The sequence below is a fragment of the Meriones unguiculatus genome, chromosome 3 (genome assembly GCF_030254825.1).
Source record: "Meriones unguiculatus strain TT.TT164.6M chromosome 3, Bangor_MerUng_6.1, whole genome shotgun sequence".
In the NCBI taxonomy this organism is placed as follows: Eukaryota; Metazoa; Chordata; class Mammalia; order Rodentia; family Muridae; genus Meriones; species Meriones unguiculatus.
This window is the reverse complement of record NC_083351.1, coordinates 74,147,227-74,165,667: the sequence shown is the minus strand read 5'-3', so window position 1 is coordinate 74,165,667 and position 18,441 is coordinate 74,147,227. Positions and strand designations below refer to the sequence as shown.

The 18,441-nt window shown below is 39.7% G+C and overlaps 2 protein-coding genes across 2 annotated transcripts in view; both read left to right on the top strand.

The window, feature by feature from the left end:
• Svopl (SVOP like) overlaps positions 1-15,839 on the top strand; it is a 55,382-nt gene extending 39,543 nt beyond the window's left edge. The window contains exons 14-15 of the mRNA XM_060378788.1: positions 14,785-14,898; positions 15,831-15,839. Coding sequence (XP_060234771.1) covers positions 14,785-14,898; positions 15,831-15,839 — 123 coding nt within the window. The remainder of the gene's footprint in view (positions 1-14,784; positions 14,899-15,830) is intronic.
• LOC110564282 (calponin-3) lies at positions 1,836-3,532 on the top strand. The gene has a single exon (XM_021661656.2). The coding sequence runs from the start codon at positions 2,006-2,008 to the stop codon at positions 2,996-2,998; it is 993 nt and encodes a 330-aa protein (XP_021517331.1). The 5' UTR covers positions 1,836-2,005; the 3' UTR covers positions 2,999-3,532.
• Positions 15,840-18,441: the final 2,602 nt, after the last annotated feature.

Below are 18,441 nucleotides of genomic sequence, written 5' to 3'. Positions count from 1 at the left end.
GTGGGCACACTGAGGCCAGCTTTTTCTTCCAACTTTCAGTGGGGATGGAGCCTCCCAGTCACCTGTAGCATCTTCCCAGGCAACCGGAACTATTTATGCTACAGGCTTCACTGTTTCGAGGGGACTTTGTAGCAGTCAGAAAAGATCACAACATGGGTTGAGTCCTGAGGCCTAATTCCTGAGGCCCAAGGGGTCTCCACTGCTTGGCATCCTGGACACTAAGTGGGCTCCTAATTCCTGGTGGCTCTAGCTCATCTTTCCTGTGCCTCCCATGTTCTAAAATAGAGATGAATAACAGTATATTTGCATAGGTGTTTTTTTTCCCCGGAGGATGAGACTATTTAAATCAAAGAATCGAAACATACATGACAGCAATTTGAGAGCTATCATATAATAATGATAACAATTGAGGCCAAGTGCTACTCAGCAAATATTTCTCATTAAGAAATTATTTTGGGGGGCTGGACAGATGGCTCAGTGGTTAAGAGCACTGTCTGCTATTCCAGAAGTCCTGAATTCAATTCCCAGCACAAGCAACTCACAACCATCTATAATGTGATCTGGTGCCCTCTTTTGGCATGCAGTATACTTGCAGATAGAGCACTCATACATAAAATAAATAAATAAATCTTTAAAAAAAGAAATCATTTTTGTGAGCACAGATGAGTCCTTTATTGTTAAAGTGAATAACAGCTGTAAGGGTTTACTGATCTAGACGAGATGAGATGTAAAGGAGGACTGCCAAGGAAGCAGCATCATTTCTGTTGAGAACACCATCTTTAATGACCACACATGCATCATCGTCAGCTCTGCAAGACAGGCCATTTGCTTCTCTTACGGTTCTTTTCCTGTGTGTTCAAAGCTCAGATTTGTTTCAATCTATAGGAGCAGCCTGCACTGCCTTTGTTTGGAGCTATATTCCTGGGGAGGAAATAGTTTAATTCTCTTCATGTTATTGTGGACTAACAAGATGCACACTGCTGTGCTTGGATATTGGAACTAGCTTCAACAACCTTGTGTTACATCATCATTATTGTTTATTATTATTATTATTTTGCCTTTAAGGAACTGCGGTTGGGGAGGGAATGAGGGGAAGAAGGAATAGGAAAATAAGAGAAACAAAAGTACTTTTAAATCCAGTCAGGTGCAGTCAGTGACCATCTGATGCATGTGCTTTGCTTCCTTCTCCAGTTTGGTTCGGAAGCTTCATGTCCACCCCTAAGCATTGCCTAGGTTTCTCATGTTGTGAGCTGTTTCAAGGTTTTCCATGGTGATAGCTGCCAATCTTAAGTTCTAGGGTAACATTATGATGTAAATATTCCTGGGCTCTACCCAGAGATGCAGATGGCGGAGATGGAGATCCACTACCTGCACTTTAAGAAACCACAGCAAAATGAGCCTCCTGCTCTGGGAGGCTTCCTGAGAGAGGCTGCACCGTCCTCTGGGAGAATGGTGATCAGGAGGTGGCTTTTCCTTTCACACAGTTCTTTCTCTTATTTCCCAAGACGGGCTATTAGATATGCTATTAAAGTGATGTTAGCTTAGTGCATAAAGTGCCTGCTGCTCTTCTGTAGGACTGGAGTTCAGTTCCAACACCCAGCACCCATGTCAGGTGGCTGACAACAGTCTGTAAGCACAGCTCCATGATGCCTAACAGACTCTTTGGACTCTTCAGACACTGCACACATATAGCAACTCCTCACATGTACACACACATAAAATATAAAACTGTACAGAGCGTGCCGAGCCGCGGAGCGGGCAGCTAGCGAGGCAGCCGGCTCCACTCCAGAGCGACCCGAGCCTCCTCTGCACTCGAGTCTCACCAGACGTCAAGGCATCCACCGCGTCCGTCCACCGCGTTTTCTGCTCCTTCCGCGCCGCGCCGAGCCGAGGAGCGAGCCCCGAGCATCTCCCGCGCGGCCGCCGCTGGGGCTAGGAGCAGGGACCCCGAGGGCGACCGATCCCCCGCGCCCGAGCGCAGCCCCTTCCCATCGTCCGAACAGCCATGACCCACTTCAACAAGGGCCCTTCCTACGGGCTCTCTGCCGAGGTCAAGAACAAGATTGCGTCCAAGTATGATCAGCAGGCAGAGGAGGATCTGCGCAACTGGATAGAGGAGGTGACCGGGACGGGCATCGGCACCAACTTCCAGCTGGGCCTGAAGGACGGCATCATCCTCTGCGAACTCATAAACAAGCTACAGCCAGGCTCTGTGAAGAAAGTCAACGAGTCCTCACTAAACTGGCCTCAGCTGGAGAATATTGGCAACTTTATTAAAGCCATTCAGGCTTATGGTATGAAGCCCCATGACATATTTGAAGCAAATGATCTATTTGAGAATGGCAACATGACCCAGGTTCAGACGACGCTGGTGGCTCTGGCAGGTCTGGCGAAAACAAAAGGATTCCACACAACCATTGACATTGGCGTTAAGTATGCGGAAAAACAAACCAGACGTTTTGATGAGGGCAAATTAAAGGCTGGCCAAAGTGTCATTGGCTTACAGATGGGAACCAACAAATGTGCCAGCCAGGCGGGCATGACAGCCTACGGCACGAGGAGGCATCTTTATGACCCCAAGATGCAGACCGACAAACCCTTTGACCAGACGACAATTAGTCTGCAGATGGGCACCAACAAAGGAGCCAGCCAGGCTGGGATGTCCGCGCCGGGTACCAGAAGAGACATCTACGACCAGAAGCTCACGTTACAGCCGGTGGACAACTCGACCATCTCTCTACAGATGGGCACCAACAAGGTTGCTTCCCAGAAAGGAATGAGTGTGTACGGGCTCGGGCGGCAAGTGTATGACCCCAAGTACTGTGCCGCTCCCACAGAGCCCGTCATTCACAACGGAAGCCAGGGCACGGGAACAAACGGGTCGGAGATCAGTGATAGCGATTACCAGGCAGAGTACCCCGATGAATATCATGGCGAGTACCCCGATGACTATCCCCGAGAATACCAATATGGCGATGACCAGGGCATTGATTACTAGTCACACACGGGAGTGCAGTATTTAGTCCGTTGTTTCTATCCAGTGAGACCCAACCTAGCCTTGAATAATTCTTATCTTGTCTTCCTCAAACACTATTATGCTTATTGTACCTTTAAAAATAAATGCCTTACATACATTCCTTTTTCCTTTTTCTGCCTCCTCCCTAAATAGTTGCCTTTTAGTGCTGTAACAATTAAATCCTACAGCATAACCAATAACCTGCGTATGAAGTAAAAAGGAATGCTGTGAAAGGACAGCCAGGTCTTTTGTTGAAGAAGATCTATGCTTCTTTTTTTTTTTTTTTTTATAATCGTACACTTAAACTGGTATTTTCAAACAATAGGAAACTATTTTTCTTTTTTACAGTTTAGTGTGTATCTGGCTTGTACATGGAAGACTAAAAACGTTGATTTGCTAAATGTGGTCTTTGCCAACTGAATCTTAAGATGCAGCGTTTAGAACCTGACGCATTGATATTTTCCTGCAGTATTGTCTGCTACGTTTTAAATAAAGTCACAATCAGTGTGCAAAAAATATATATATATATAAAACTGTATACATTAGTCAGTAATATGTTTATATGATCTAAAGACTAAGTGTATAAAGTTTAATTCAAATGTATCTTTTAAAGTGAATGTTCTGAGGTATCTAGTTGTTAAGAAAGGAACTGAAATAAAAATTATAAAACCCAGGTATATATAGCCCAAGCAAACAAAAAGGAGATTTTTTTTTTCTATAAAATAAATAAAGGCTTACCACAGTGTGGAAGGGTGGGTACAAGACTTCTACAGGGCTAGATCAGGAATGAATCTCCTTTATTCTGGGAAGCATTAGGAGTCAGGTATCTTAGTTCATGCTCTTATAGCAATGTACGTCAGACAGGAGCTAGTTAGGGTTGTCTCAGTTGGAAAAGTGCCTACCTAACATGCAAGACGCCCTGGGTTCCAGCCCCTGCAATCCCAACACTTTGGGAGGTGGAGGCAGGAGGACCAGAAGTTCAAGGTCATTGTCACCTACCTGGCAAGTTTGGAGCCAGTGTGGGCTACATGAGACCCTGTCTCAGAAAAAAACAAAAACAAAAACGCAACATAGGCTAAGTAGATTATAAATAACAAATTCTGACAGCTCTAGGGAACTGGAAGTTCAAGATTGGGTACCTGTAGGGCTGGGTTCTGGTGAGGGCCCTCTGACTGGCTGGAAGATGGCCACCTCATTGTATCTTCACTCATGAAAGAGTCTTGGGTGGCTTGTTTTATAAGGGTGCAAATACCTCCCAAGGGACCCACCTCCAAATAAAACAGGCTCACATTTGAGATTAGTATTTCAACATAGGAATTGTGGAGGGGCATATAGACCCATAGGTCAATGACAGTCCCATGGTTCAACAATCTATGATATACTGATACCTTCTATGGATGAGCAGTTAAGTCCTTCTAGCCTACAAATGACCTTTCACTCAAGTTGTTGGCACAGTCTGATGTGTGGACCAGCTGGGGAAAGTAGAAAGGTACGGTAAAACAATGAAGACTGCTCCCCATTGTGGCTGAAACTAAAACAGGGCAGCTCATTGAGAGAGTATCATGCAAATTATTGAAGGCACACACACACACACGTACACAGGCACAGACACACATCCACAACACCTCACAAAGGAATGTCAGTGGGAAAGTTCACTCATACTCCAGCAAAACAACATTTTCTTTCTTTGCTCTGCTTACTTCTGTTGCATTGTAGTGACTCTCAGTTCTACTCTAACTCTCATTTGTTGGTCTCTTAATTTACTTTGTGAATTTGGGTAAATTTATCCATTTCTTTTAAATTTTATAACTTAATGGAATACAGTTTTTAAAGTATTCCCTTATAATACTGTGATTTGTGTATGTGTTGTAATGTTTCTCTGTTCATTATTTCTGATTATACTTTTTTGGGTCTTTTCCTTTTGGTTAGTTGGCCATGGGTCTGTCAATCTTGCTTATGTTTTCAAAGAACCAGCTCTTAGATTTGCTGATTCCTTGTATTATTTTTCTTCATTTCTATTTCAGCTCTGATTTTTATTATTCATTGCTGTCTACTGGATTTGTTGCTATTCAAAATTCTTGAGTTGCACCATTAATTTAGTCATTTGTGCCCTGAATTTTGTTTTTACAAGACTGAGTTTCTCTGTATAACATTGGCTGTCCTGGACTCTCTTTATAGGCCAGGTTGGCCTCAAACTCACAGAGATCCACCTGCCTCTGTCTTCTGAGTGCTGGGATTAAAGGCATGTTCCACCACCATGGCCTGGTTTGTGCCCTGACTTTCTAATGTAGGTGCTTAGAACTATAATTTTTCCTTAGGACTTCTTTTAATGTATCCAAGTGGTTTTGTTATGCTTTAATTTTTATTTAGTTCCATAGAAGTTCAAACTTTTTTCTTGATTTCTTCTCTGGCCCATTCATCATTCAGTAATGTGTTGTTTAATCTTCATGAATTTGTATAATTACTGGGGATTTGTTTGCTGTTGATTTTAAGCTTTATTTCATTGGAGTCAGATAGGATTCATGAAATTATTTCAATTCTTCTGAAATTAAGATTTTTTTTGTGTGCATGTTTCCAGGATGTAGTCTATTTTAGAGAAGCTTTTATGGGCTGCTGAGCAGAATATATATCCTCTGGCATTTGGGTGGAATATTTTAGGTCCATTTGATGTATTATGTATTTAATTTTGATGCATGTTTATCATCTGACTAGATGACCTGTCTATTGAAAAAATGACTCATAGAAATCACGTACTATTATTGAGTTGGAATTTATCTGCGTATTTAAGTTCAATATGCTTTTTATAAAATTGAGTGTATCAGAGTTTGTTGCCTGTGGTGAATAGGTATGATCCCCACAGACTCATGTGTTTGAATGCTTGGCACATAGGGAGTGGCACTACTAGGAGGTGTGGCCTTGTTTGAGGAAGTGTGTCACTGGAGAGATGGGCTTTGTGGTCTCATATACTCAAGCCACACCCAGTAGAACAGTCTCTCCTTGCTGCCTGGGGATCAAGATGTAGAACTCTTGGCTTCTCCAGAACCACGTCTGCCTGAAAGCTGCTATCCTTCCCACCATGATGATAATGGATTAAACCTCTGAAACTGTAAGCCAACAACAATTAAATGTTTTCCTTTATAAGAGTTGCCCTGGTCATAGTGTCTTCTCACAGCAATAAAATCCTAACTAAGATGGTGCATATATACTTAGGATTGTAATATATTTTTGATGGTTTCTTTGATTAGAGGGATGCATCCTTCTTTATCTCTCTGATTAGTTTTAATTTAAAGTCTATTTTGTTGAATATTAAGATATCTGTTGACATCTTGCTTCCTGGTCACATTTGCTTGGAATAGTTTATTCCATCTTTTCACTTTAAGGTGGTGCCCATCATTGTAGGTATGATGATGAGTTTCTTGTAGATAAAGGAAGGTGAGTTTCTTAATCCATTCACCTACTTTTGTCTTTTGATTAGTAAGTTGCTAGCATTAGTAAAGATATTATTGAAATGTATGTGTTGATTGCTATCATTTATTATATTTTTTCCTATTTGTGTTCTTGATCTTATTTTTAGTAATTATAGCCTCACTTGTTTTCTTTCTATGATCTCTTGAGTAGGCTTATTTCTCTTTTTAGTGTGAAGTAATGTGTCCATTATTCAGTGTAGGGCTGGTTAGGTGGACATGAATTCTTTTAGCTTGCTTGTATCATGAAAAGTTTTATCTTTCTTCTTCAACTATAGTAGATAGTTTTACTGTGTACATTAATCTAGGTTGACATTCATAGTCTTTTAGAAACTAAAGTACAGAACTCCAGTCTCTTCTGGCTTTTAAAGTTTTCATTAAGGAATTTTCCTACTATTCTTATGGGTTTTCCTCAATACGTGACCTGTAATTTTTCTCTTGCAGCTTTCAATACCTACTCTCTTTATTCTTTATATTTATGTTTTAATTATAATATACTGTGGGGAGTTTTGATGTTCAGTGTGCCTTTCATTTCTGTTTTGGGTATGTCATTCCTTGATCTGGGAATTTCATCTATGATTTTGTTGAAGATCTAGTCTATGCTGTTGACCCAGAACTCTTTTCATCTATGCTGTGGTGGTTTGAATAGGAACAGCCCCCATAGGTTCATGTATGTGAATGCTTGGCCATAGGGAGGGGCACAATTAGGAGGTGTGGTCTTGTTAGAGCAAATATGTTGCTGTGGGGATAGGCTTCAAGGTCTTATATACTCAAGTATATAAGCACACAGTCTGCTTCTGCTGCCCTCAGATCCAGATGTAGATCTCTCAGATCTTTCTCCAGCATCAGATCTGCCTGGATGCTGCCATACTTTCCACCATGATGATAATGGACCTCTGAAACAGTAGGCCAGGCCCAACTTTATAAGAATTGCCTTAGTTATGGTATCATTGTTTGTGCACCATGTGTGTGCTGTTTCTGAGACCAGGAGGAAGCATTGGCTCTCCTGGAACTGGAGTTATGGAATAGCTGTGAGTTCCAGCACCATATGTGTGCTGGGAACTGAACCAGGTCTTCTGGAAGAGCAGCCAGTGCTCTTAACCCAAGACATCTCTCTAACTTTAAATTGGTGTATGTGTGTGTCTGGTATTTCCTCTTTCTGGAAGGACATTGATCTCAGGGTAAACTTCCATTTTATCTTTGCAATAGATTTTTACAAAGCTTTAGTTTTTTATTTTAAATTATGTACAGGTATGCATGTCTATATGGGGCTATGTGGATATGGGTGTACACCTCTCTGGAGCTGAAGCTATGGGCAGCTGTGAACTGTCTGACATGGGTGCTGGGAATGGGACTCAGGTTCTGTTTTTAACCACTGTATTATCTCTCTAGCCCCTACAACATAGGTACTTTTACAGTTTACTTTCAAAACCTTTCGGCTTCTACATTTTAAAATATTTATGAACCAGTTACTTTAACCTATGGTGTTTTTGTCATGTTTAAATGCCTTCCCATTTTACATGCATCTGTTTTTTTGTATGTTTGTTTTTTAAGCCAATGTCTATGCAGTCCTGGCTGTCCTAGAATTCACAGAAAGCTCCCCCTCTGCCTCCCGAGTGCTGGGAGTAAAGGCATGTGCCACCAGGTCTATATTCACTGGCTTCTTAAACATTGATTTCTACTTTATGCTTAAGGCCTAACGTAAGAATATTGTTTTCAAAAGCAACAAAAAGTTGGGAGTGTAGCTCAACAGTAGCCTGCCTAGCAGATATAAAGATCATGGGCACTAACCATTACCCTTTCCTCACCTGATTTATTGGTGTTCCTATTATAGTAAAAGCAAATTTCCACAGATACTAATTATAGTTTGTGATTCACTACTTTATTTTTCTTCCTGTAACCTAATGTTTAATATCTGAGGCTAATTACCTCCCTCTGGCTCCATGACAATTTTCAGGCTTCCTGATTTTTTTTTTCTTACAAGTTAATTCTCTGAAATTCATTTTAAAAACAGTTTTCTTTCCAAATTGATTTCAAGTTCCTACTGGGAATTTTTATTTCCATTAGAATTACAAATTACCTTGGTGAGAGTTATGTAAGCCTTTATCTAAGAACTAAAACTCATTCATGTGCAGTTCATTTAATTAATGCACGAGTATGCATTTTCTAATTTTTTTTCATGCTTACTTAATTTTGGGCACAGGATTTCATGTAACCTATGCTTACCTCAAAGCTGCTAAGCATACATCTTCGGATGGATGAGCCCTAGTGCTAAGCTTCTAAGTGTGTACTACCACACACTGTTTAAACAGTGGTAGGATGGAACCCAGCCAGGGCCTGTTGTATAGTAAACTTTATTCTGGTCGTATATTCCCAGCCCCTTCATATATATTTATTTATTCCTAAATAGTGTTTTTGCACTGTAATCTGTGTCTCACAAATTTAATGTTGTATTTCCATAGTATTAAGTTTAGCTTATTTTGAGATTTTTGATAGCTTAGAAATACTTGGAGATTTTGCTATTATCTTTATAACTTGATGCCACTTTAGTTAGAAAACACAATGTTAATTGGTTTAAGCTTATTGAACTGTATTTTATGGCCAAGAATATAAATTTAGTCCAGTTAGCATTTGATGAACATCTGAGAAAAGGGTAGGCTTTCTGTTGATATTGGATGGAATGTAAGCAGACCCTGCTGGTTTAATAGCGTCATGAAGTTCAATACCTCTGATTTGTCTAATCATTCTTTTAAGGAAGGGATAGTCAGCTCAGCAGTTAAGAGCTCTAGTTGTTTTTCCAGAGGCCCGGAGTTCAGTACCTACCACCCACCCCAGATAGTTCACAACTGCCTTTCATTTGAGCTCTAGGAGACTGATACTCTCTTTGGCCTTCATGAGCATCTTCACTCTTATGCATATAAATTGAAAACCAAACTTAAAATGAGAAAGGTATGTATTAAAGTTTTTAATTATTCTCCTCTTAGTTTTAGCTGTATGTGTTTGAGCTCTTTCATCTCATATATTAACCTCTGACTGCTGTTATGATACCCTGACCATTTTGTCACATAAAGTTCCTTCTTATCTTTGATCTAGGCTCTGCTTTTTAGTGTTTCTCCTCTCTGGTATGGGGACTGAACCCTGGTCCTTGTTTTTTTTTTAATTTTATTTTCACAATTTATTCATTATATATCTTGACTGAAGACTGATCTCTCAAATCCTCCCAGTCCCACCCTCCCTCTCTCTTCCCCCCCTTCCTCTAGTCCACTGAAAGCGGGAGTTCTCCTCCTTTACTTATCAAGTCTCATCAGGACTGCCTGGATCCTCTTCCTCTGTGGCCTGGTAAGACTGCATCACCAGGGACAAGTGATCAAAGAGCAGGCAACCAAGTTCACGACAGAGGCAGCCCCTGCTCCCCTTACTCAGGAATCCACATGCAGACTGAGTTGCCAATTGGTTACATCTGTGCAGGTGGTCTAGGTCCTCTCCATGCATGCTCCTTGATGCATCAATCTCTGCAGAATCCCCTGAACTCAGATATTTTAGCTTTGTTGGTCTCCCTGTGGAGCTCTTGTCCTCTCCATGCCCTTCTCTCCTCAACTCCTTCTTCTTCCATAAGACTCGCTGTGCTCTGTCCAAAGTTTGGCAGTCTCAGCATCTGCTTGGATCCCTTGTTGGGTGGAGCCTTTCAGAGGACCCTCTATAGTAGGTTCCCATCTTGTTCCCTCTCTTCCACTGCTTCTGGTGTCTATCCTGTTTGCCATTCTGAATGAGATTTAATCATCCTCCCTAGGGTCCTCCTTACTACTTAGCTTCTCTAGGTCTGTAGATTTTAGTATGGCTGTCTTATAAGGCTAATATCGGTGTTTAAGTAAGTATATACCATGCTTATCTTTCTGTTTCTGGATTATCTTACTCGGAATGATCTTTTCTAGTTCCATCCATTTGCTTACAAATTTCATCATTTCCTTGTAATAGCTGAGTAGTATTCCATTGTGTAAATGTGCCACAATTTCTGCATCCATTCTTCCGTTGAGGGACATCTAGGTTTGTTGGTATAATGTTTTTGTGGAATGTATACAATTTACTCTTGTTCATTCAAATGCTGATTTGTCTACTCCACTATCTGGTTTCAATCCAGACATTGCATTGTGATGTTTATTCTAAGTATCACCTGTTTCAAATTTGTGTAAACATACCACCATTTGTTCTCTGTAATTGTCAATAAAACAACCAGGCAATGCTGCACAATGGAAAGAATACGGTGGTACGTTCTGGTTTGGAGGCAAAGAGAAGGAAGCAAGTGAGAAGAGTCAGAGAGGGAGATTGGCAGGACAGGACTTGGAACCATGAGGAGAGATGTACCAGACTTAAGATATAACTAAAAAAAAAAAAAACAAAAAAAACAAGTATAATGTGGGAAATATGAATTGGGGGAAATTATGCGGGCCTGGAGGTTTAGGATGGAGTAACTATTGTCCAGCATTGTGCTCTAGGTTAATTAAATAAATCCTAGTCTCTGTGTGGTGATTTGGGTATACAGCTGGTTTAGGAATAACTAAAAGATAAATCAATATTAAATATTAATAACCAACAACATAGGTTGTTTCCAGATATTGGCTATTACAAATAAAGCTGCTATGAATATATATCCTGCTATGAGTAAATGTCCTTGTTGAATGGTGGGGTATCTTTTATGCTCAGGAGTGGTATAGCTGGATCTTGAGGTAGTGCTATTCCCAATTTTTTGAAAAAGCACTAGATTGATTTTCAAAGTGGTTGTACAAGTTTGTATTCCCACCAGCAATGGAGCAGGCTTTCCCTTTCTTCACATCCTCTCCAGCATGTTCTTTCACTTTTTTTTAATCTTAGCCATTCTGATGGGTTTAAGGTGAAATCTTAGAGTTGTTTTGATTTGAATTTCCCTGTTGACTAAGGATGTTGAGCATTTAAGTGTTTCTCTGCTATTTGATATTCCTCCGTTGAGAATTCTCTGTTTAGTTTCGTACCCCAGTTTTTAACTGGATTATTTGGTTTGTTGGTGTCTAATTTCTTGAGGTCTTTATATATTCTGGGTATTAGTCCTCTATCGGATGTAAGGTTGGTGACGATCTCTTCCTAGTTTGTAGGCTGTTCTTTTGTTCTATTGACAGTGTCCTTTGCTTTATAGAAGCTTTCAGTTTCATGAGGTCTCATTTTTTAACTGTTGATCTTAGAGCCTGAGCTGAGCTGTTGGTATTTTGTTCAGGAAATTGCTTCCTGAGTTCAAGGCTCTTCTCCACTTTTCTTCCAACAGATTTAGCATGTCTGGTTTTATGTTGAGATCTTCAAACCACTTCGACTTTAATTTTGTGGAGGGTGATAGATGTGGGTCTATTTGCATTTTTTTGACATGTGGACACCTAGTTAAACCAACACCATTTGTTGAAGATGCTCTTTTCTCCATTGTATGGTTTTGTCATCTTTGTAAAAAATCAGGTGTGTGTTTATTTCTGGGTTGATTTGATTCCATTGATCCACCAGCTGATTTCTGTTTGTTTTTATTACTGTTGCTCTACAGTACAGCTTGAGATCAGGGATGGCAATACCTCCAGAAGATCTTTTATTGTACAGGACTGTTTTAGCTACTTTGGGTTTTTTGTTATTCCCTATGAATCTGAGAATTATCATTTCAAGGTCTGTAAAGAATTGTGATGGTAATTTAATGGGAATTGTATTGAATCTGTAGATTGCTTTTGGTAAGATGGCCATTTTACTATGTAAATTCTACTGAGACAGGAGCATAGGAGATCTTTCCATCTTCTGATATCAATTTCTTCAGAGACTTGAAGTTTTTTTTTTTTTTTTCCATACAAGCCTTTTATTTGCTTGGTTAGTTATTCCAAGATACTTTATGTTTTTTTAATGGCTATTGTGAAGGGTGTTGTTTCCCCAATTTCTTTCTCAGCCCATTTATCTTTTGTATACAGGAAGGCTAATGATTTTCTTTGAGTTAATTTTGCATCCAGCCACTTTGCTAAAGGTGTTTATCAGCTGTAGGAATTCCCTGGTATTATTTTGGGGGTCACTCATGTATACTATCATGTCATCTGCAAATAGTGATACTTTGCCTTCATCTTTTCTGATTTGAATCCCCTTGATCTCCTTTAAATGTCTTATTGCTCTAGCAAGGACTTCAAGTACTATGTTGAAGAGATATGGAGAGAGTGGGCAGCCTTGCCTTGTCCCTGGTATCAGTGGGATTGAAGTCCACAGTTCAGTCTGTTGGTTGCTGTGCAGTCACTGCTGTCCTGCTCGTCAGTGTGCTCTTGGTGCCACCATCTTGGATCCTCCTAGTCCTTGTTTAAATTAAGCAAACACTCAATTATTGAGCTATACAGCCCTGCCTTTTAGTTTTTAGTATTTTGTGCTGATCGAACTTGGGACCTCCCAGAAGCTAGGTGAGCTACATCCTTACGTTTCTGAAATTATAGAAGTATAGTTTTCTTTTATCTTGGCCTAGTTAATATGGAGTGAACCCTAGAAAGATGCACTTTAATTGAACTTCCATGTAAATATGTATGCATGTATTTATATGATGCTGACTGTTCTCAAGGCTTATACATTCTAAGCATGGTCTCTAACACTAATTTATATCATTAGGACCCAGATGACTTTTACAAATAGATAGTTCCATAGACTTCTTGCTTACAAACAATAGAAAACTACTTTGGCTAGCTTAGGTCATATAAGAATGTACAGTGAAAGTTATACACTGGAGTGTTATGAACTAAGGCCCTGCATCCCTCTAGGGCAGCAAAAAACCTAGAGTTGCTGTCTATCCCTGGCTACAAAAACTATGTGATTTAAACTCAATTCTTCAGGGTCTTATCCAACTCAGGATCTTGAAATAGGTGCAGTGAATAAAAAGGTAGGGATAATTTAGAATCCATTTTAAATTGGTGAGATTTTGATGTTCAAAAGAGCTAGTTCTAGATTGTTGTGTGGTGATCTCATCATATTGGGCAGGCTACCTAGTCTCTTTTGGTTTCCATTCCTTTTCTGTTTCTTCAGCCTCCTGTTTCAGAATATTTAGTTTTGGTGATGAAAATCAAAGAGCAGAGAGCTAGGTGACTTGTATAATCCTAGCATCTGGGAGACAGAGAATTAGGAGTTCAAGGCTAACCTCAATTATATAGTGAATTCAAGACCAGCCTGCCTGTGCTACATGAGACCTTCCCACTCTAAGCCCTACAAAACACTCCCAAAACCCTGAACCCCCAAATTAGAATATTATCTATCATTGTTAGGTCAACTCCAAGTAATTAGAGATTAATATGATGAGTTCTATTTATATATGTGAGGTTATTTGCCACATATTGCCTTGATGAGTCAGGGCAAGCTTATATGTAAAATGGCAGGATTGGACTAGAGTAGGTAATTTCCAGATCATTTGAAATTGTACAAAGTTTGATTATAGTAGGCCTTCTTGTTACTTTTTCACTGAATATGCAACCATTCTGTTAAAATTAGCTGGTAATTATCAAGTCCTTGAATATCTGCCAACTTTGGGCCCTACTCTGGAGAGACAATATTTGGTTAGCTAGTAGCAAAGTGAAAAGATCCAGCCAAAATATGTTTGTAGACTGACAGAAACCCTTCCTTATATGGAAAAGAGACATCAAATGAAAGTTTTAACAGCCAGCTGCATGTAGTAGTGAACACCTTTAATCCCAGCAGTTGGGAGGCAGATTTGAGTCTTAGGCCAGTTTGGTATGCAGAGTGAGTTCTAGGACAGCTAGGGCTACAAAGAGAAACACTGTCTAAAACAACAAAACAAAACAAAAATAAAGTTTTGACAGTCACAGAAAACATTGTGAGCAGAGATGACACATTAACAATCTTCTCAAAGACTCTTGAGATTATCTCTTTTGAAAAAAAAAAGTCTTCTGCTATTTTGTTCTGTTAGAAGTGAAGGAGGGAATGGATATTTTGTAGAAAGTATATCACAAAGTGAGGAGTTTAGTAGCCTGAATTAACATAAAAGTGGCTGGAAGAACAGGAAACTCATGTTCCGTCAGATATTGAAATTTTCTATAGAAATGCCTGACAGGTAGGTAGGTGCAGAGCTGTAAGGTATCCTGTGTGCATTAATGCCAGGCACTTGAGATGCCTCTCAGCTTGGTCCAATCAAACCAATGTTCCAAGAGCACAATATAGGAAACTGGCTACAAATGACCACTTATGTATGTATTTGGTAACACAAATTCAAAGGACCAGTGAAGTGATTTGGACACATGAATCAAGTCATTCCGTTTTGACCTACAGGTCCTAATGAGTGCCTCAATCCTGGGAGCCCTATGTCTTTTCTCATCTGTCTGTGTCGTGTGTGCTATTTCTGCATTTACTCTTCCCATTGAGACCAAAGGACGTGCTTTGCAGGTAAATAACTCTTGGATTTTCTTACATTACCACTTAAAAACTATTTTTAATTATATGTGTGCATATGTGCTTGTGTGTAGGTATGTGAATGTAAATCCCCTGTAGCTGGAGTTACAAGGCATTTGTGAGATCTCAACATGGGTACTGTCTGATTGCTTAGCTCCTTAGCCACTACTTTTTGACCAAAGAGAAGCTTGGGATATGGGTAGCCTTTATTTAAGCAGGCAAAGAAATATTATTAGTCTCCAGTCTTTCTCATACAGTTTTCAGCAGCAATAAAGATGAAGTTAACTAAGAATTCATTTCATATCTTTTCATGAAAAAGTTACAAACAGGGTGCTGGTTTAAGACATTACTGTAGAGCCTTTGGGATCATATAGCCTGGATCCAGCAGACTAGCTTCCTTTCTGAAATACCTGCAGTGAGTGGTTAACAGTTCAGTGTGGATTCCCTGAGCTAGCTGTGTCAGTAGCAGCTTTGGAAGGCCTAACTTTAAGCATCGTGTACTAGTAGTTTCATGTACAAGCAGGCTGGAATGTAAGCTTTATACACCTACAACCTGAGACTACCAGCTGTAAACTGACCACCAGTTCCATTGCATATGGAATAATAGTTTCAGAGCTGCCTTAAGCCATGTAATGCCTTACCAGACCACCATGACACTGATTAGGGAAGGGACCATTCATACAGCCAGATGGTTCCTAATGGTTTCATCACCCCAAACTAATGAGTTCTGCTGCAAAGGACTGGCTTTTTCCCTTTGAATTTTCCTTTCTCATCTTTCCTTTCATGACTGGTAAATTTAATATTAAAGATTATGAAAACAGAAGTATTTTGACCTATGAAATGGATCTGTCCTGTCAGCTGTTAAACTATTGTTTACTGAAATGGCCCTGAGCTCTATTCTCTGTTTGAGCTCCTTATTTCCCTAGAGGCTATGAATGAAGGCAGAGCACAGGTTCCTAAACAGAGATCTATGCTCAGGTCCCTGGGGCTTGGGATTGCAGCTTTCAGTATAGAGCACAGAAGCCTTTCTAGATCTGGCTATCATTGAGAAAGGAGCCAGGTACATGAAAGGAAGGTTTGGGAACTTTTCTATTAATCTGCAGTTGGCCCCATCATTGAATGCTTAAGTCAGACAAGATGACTCATGTGTTTCCTTTCAGTCTTATAAAGGATCATACCTGTTACACAAAGAATTACTAAGGTACAAGTTGGACAGATTTTTACACCAATGTAAAAAAATGTCAAGCCTTATGCTAATTTTCTATTTCCTTCCAAAATTTCCATTCCATACATTTGTGGTGACCCTCCTACCTTAGCCTTCCAAGTGCTAGGGTTATTCGGTGCAAGGTACCACACCCAACTAACAATATAGTTTTAAAAATAGTTTTTCAAATAAAAATGAAGAAGAAACCTAACAGACCGTTTAATATGCCCTGTAGGTTTGTAGCTCACATCCACCTATAAAGCCAGTCCTTTTCCTGTTGCTGGGGTGTGACAGAACCGCTCAGCATTGGGGCATTGTAAAATTTTACCAGGATGGTTCAATATATAACTATAAACAGACCCTGACCACGGAGCAGTGATGCTTTCTGGAAAATACCCCCTCACTGCGGTGACCATATGCACATGCATATTCACATCTTTCCAAAAACAAGAAATCAGCACAGCAGTAAACCAGATAAGCCAACTTGGTCAAGCTTTAACGTAGTATCGATTCAGTAAATGTAAAAGAACCCAATCATTACAGAATGTGCTTATAGTGCCAGGCATGTGAGTTCAAGGCCAGCCTGGTCTTGAAAGATCCAGCACAGCCAAGACTTCATAGAGATGATGCCTCAAAAACAAACAAACAAACAAACAAACAAACAGAATGTGTTTATAGTGTGAATTGTACCAACTTTAAATTATAAAGCTAGCATTGTTTTATAAACAAGGGTCAATGATGAATCTTAATTTTTTGTATATTAAGAACAAAGATTTACCAACTAATTTGTTTTTTTTTCCATAGCAAATTAAATGAGGACCTGCAATACTATGAAGAAAAAACTATATTTGATCGTCACTGAGTATTTTTTAAAAAATGTTTTTATTTCTGCACTTGGTAATTAAGAAAGCAATGTATATTAAGGCAACCAAGGTACACATAAAAACACAGTTGGGCTCTTTCTTAGCAAACATATATAAAAATCTCTTTTGGAATATACTTAGCCAAACTGTAGTGCATGCCTGAAATCCCTGCATATAGGAGGCCAAAAGGCAGGAGAATCAGTTGAACGTCATCTTCAGCTGTAAAGCAAGTTTGAGCCCAGCCTAGGCTACATGAGATCTGTAGACCTGTCTACAAACATACAAACAACCACCATCAATAAAAACCTGCCACCAAACCATTTACCTCCAAACACACCAACAAACCCTGAGACTGAATGGGAATAGGAGAGGTTGTGGGGGTAGTGTGGAGAACATGCCTTTTCTAATTTGGTAGCAACAACTACTTCACCGTAGATAAAACACTTGGTATTGCTGCATGTGGTCTCTGGCTAAAGGACAGAAATTCTATAGCTAACACAAGAAACTAGTCTGCTATCACTGAATTTAAAAAATGGAATTAGTAGCTTTAAAAAAAACTACTTTATTCTATATATAACTACCAAAAATCTGGGAATAAAGTTAATTTCCCCCATATACTATTACTCTCTTTTAAATCTTAGGAGGGAATCAATGATTCTCATGATACATGTGCATCTTTCTTATAACATGTAACTACTTTCATAGTGTTTGTGGAGAAAGTGATGTGTGTTGGTTATGCAAGTTTTATTAGGAAAGGCATGCTGTGGAGAAAAAAACACCTAAAGCTTCTACAGTTATATTTTCTTTTATTGTTGTTCAGGCTTATTATGGAGGCCCATTATTGTTTCAGACTACCAGGCTGGCTCAGGATCCCCCTAACTCTCTATCCCCTATCCATTAACAGTGGAGAAAGACTACAGCTCCAATCATAATGAAATACTGTGTTAGCAAACTATATACAAGAGGCATAACCTCTGTTCAAAGAGGGAGCAAACAATTCTTATTTGAACCATCAAATGGCTTAAAGTTAGACAGTTTCTTACAATAAAGGTGTAGGCATTAACATTTTAGTAGTTTAGAGGATTGGTCCCAGGATACCTGGTGGATGCCAAACACCTCATCTTATAGAAAATGACACAGTATGTATATACCCTTCCTTATACTTCTGTCACCTCCAGACTATTATAGAGGAGTTTTAGTCCAGCAACATGGCTGCTCTGGCAATGGATCACATCCAAAGACCTTCTAGGTCTATGTGATCTGGTTGGAACATACACATACTATACACCTCTGATCACAAACAATGAAGGTAAGGTTAGTTTACAGAAGGAAGCAGCCATGTTTGAAAGTGACGTCTAATTGAAGGGCAGACAAAGTGATGAATCAGAAAAAGATTTGTTCTCACAAAAACAAGACAGGAAGAGAGGATACTTAAGAGCAGTACAGAAGCCAGGTGTGATGGTACACACT

Coding starts and splice junctions, on each gene's coding strand:
- LOC110564282 (XM_021661656.2), top strand. CDS start 2,006: ATGACCCACTTCAACAAGGGCCCTTCCTACGGGCTCTCTGCCGAGGTC.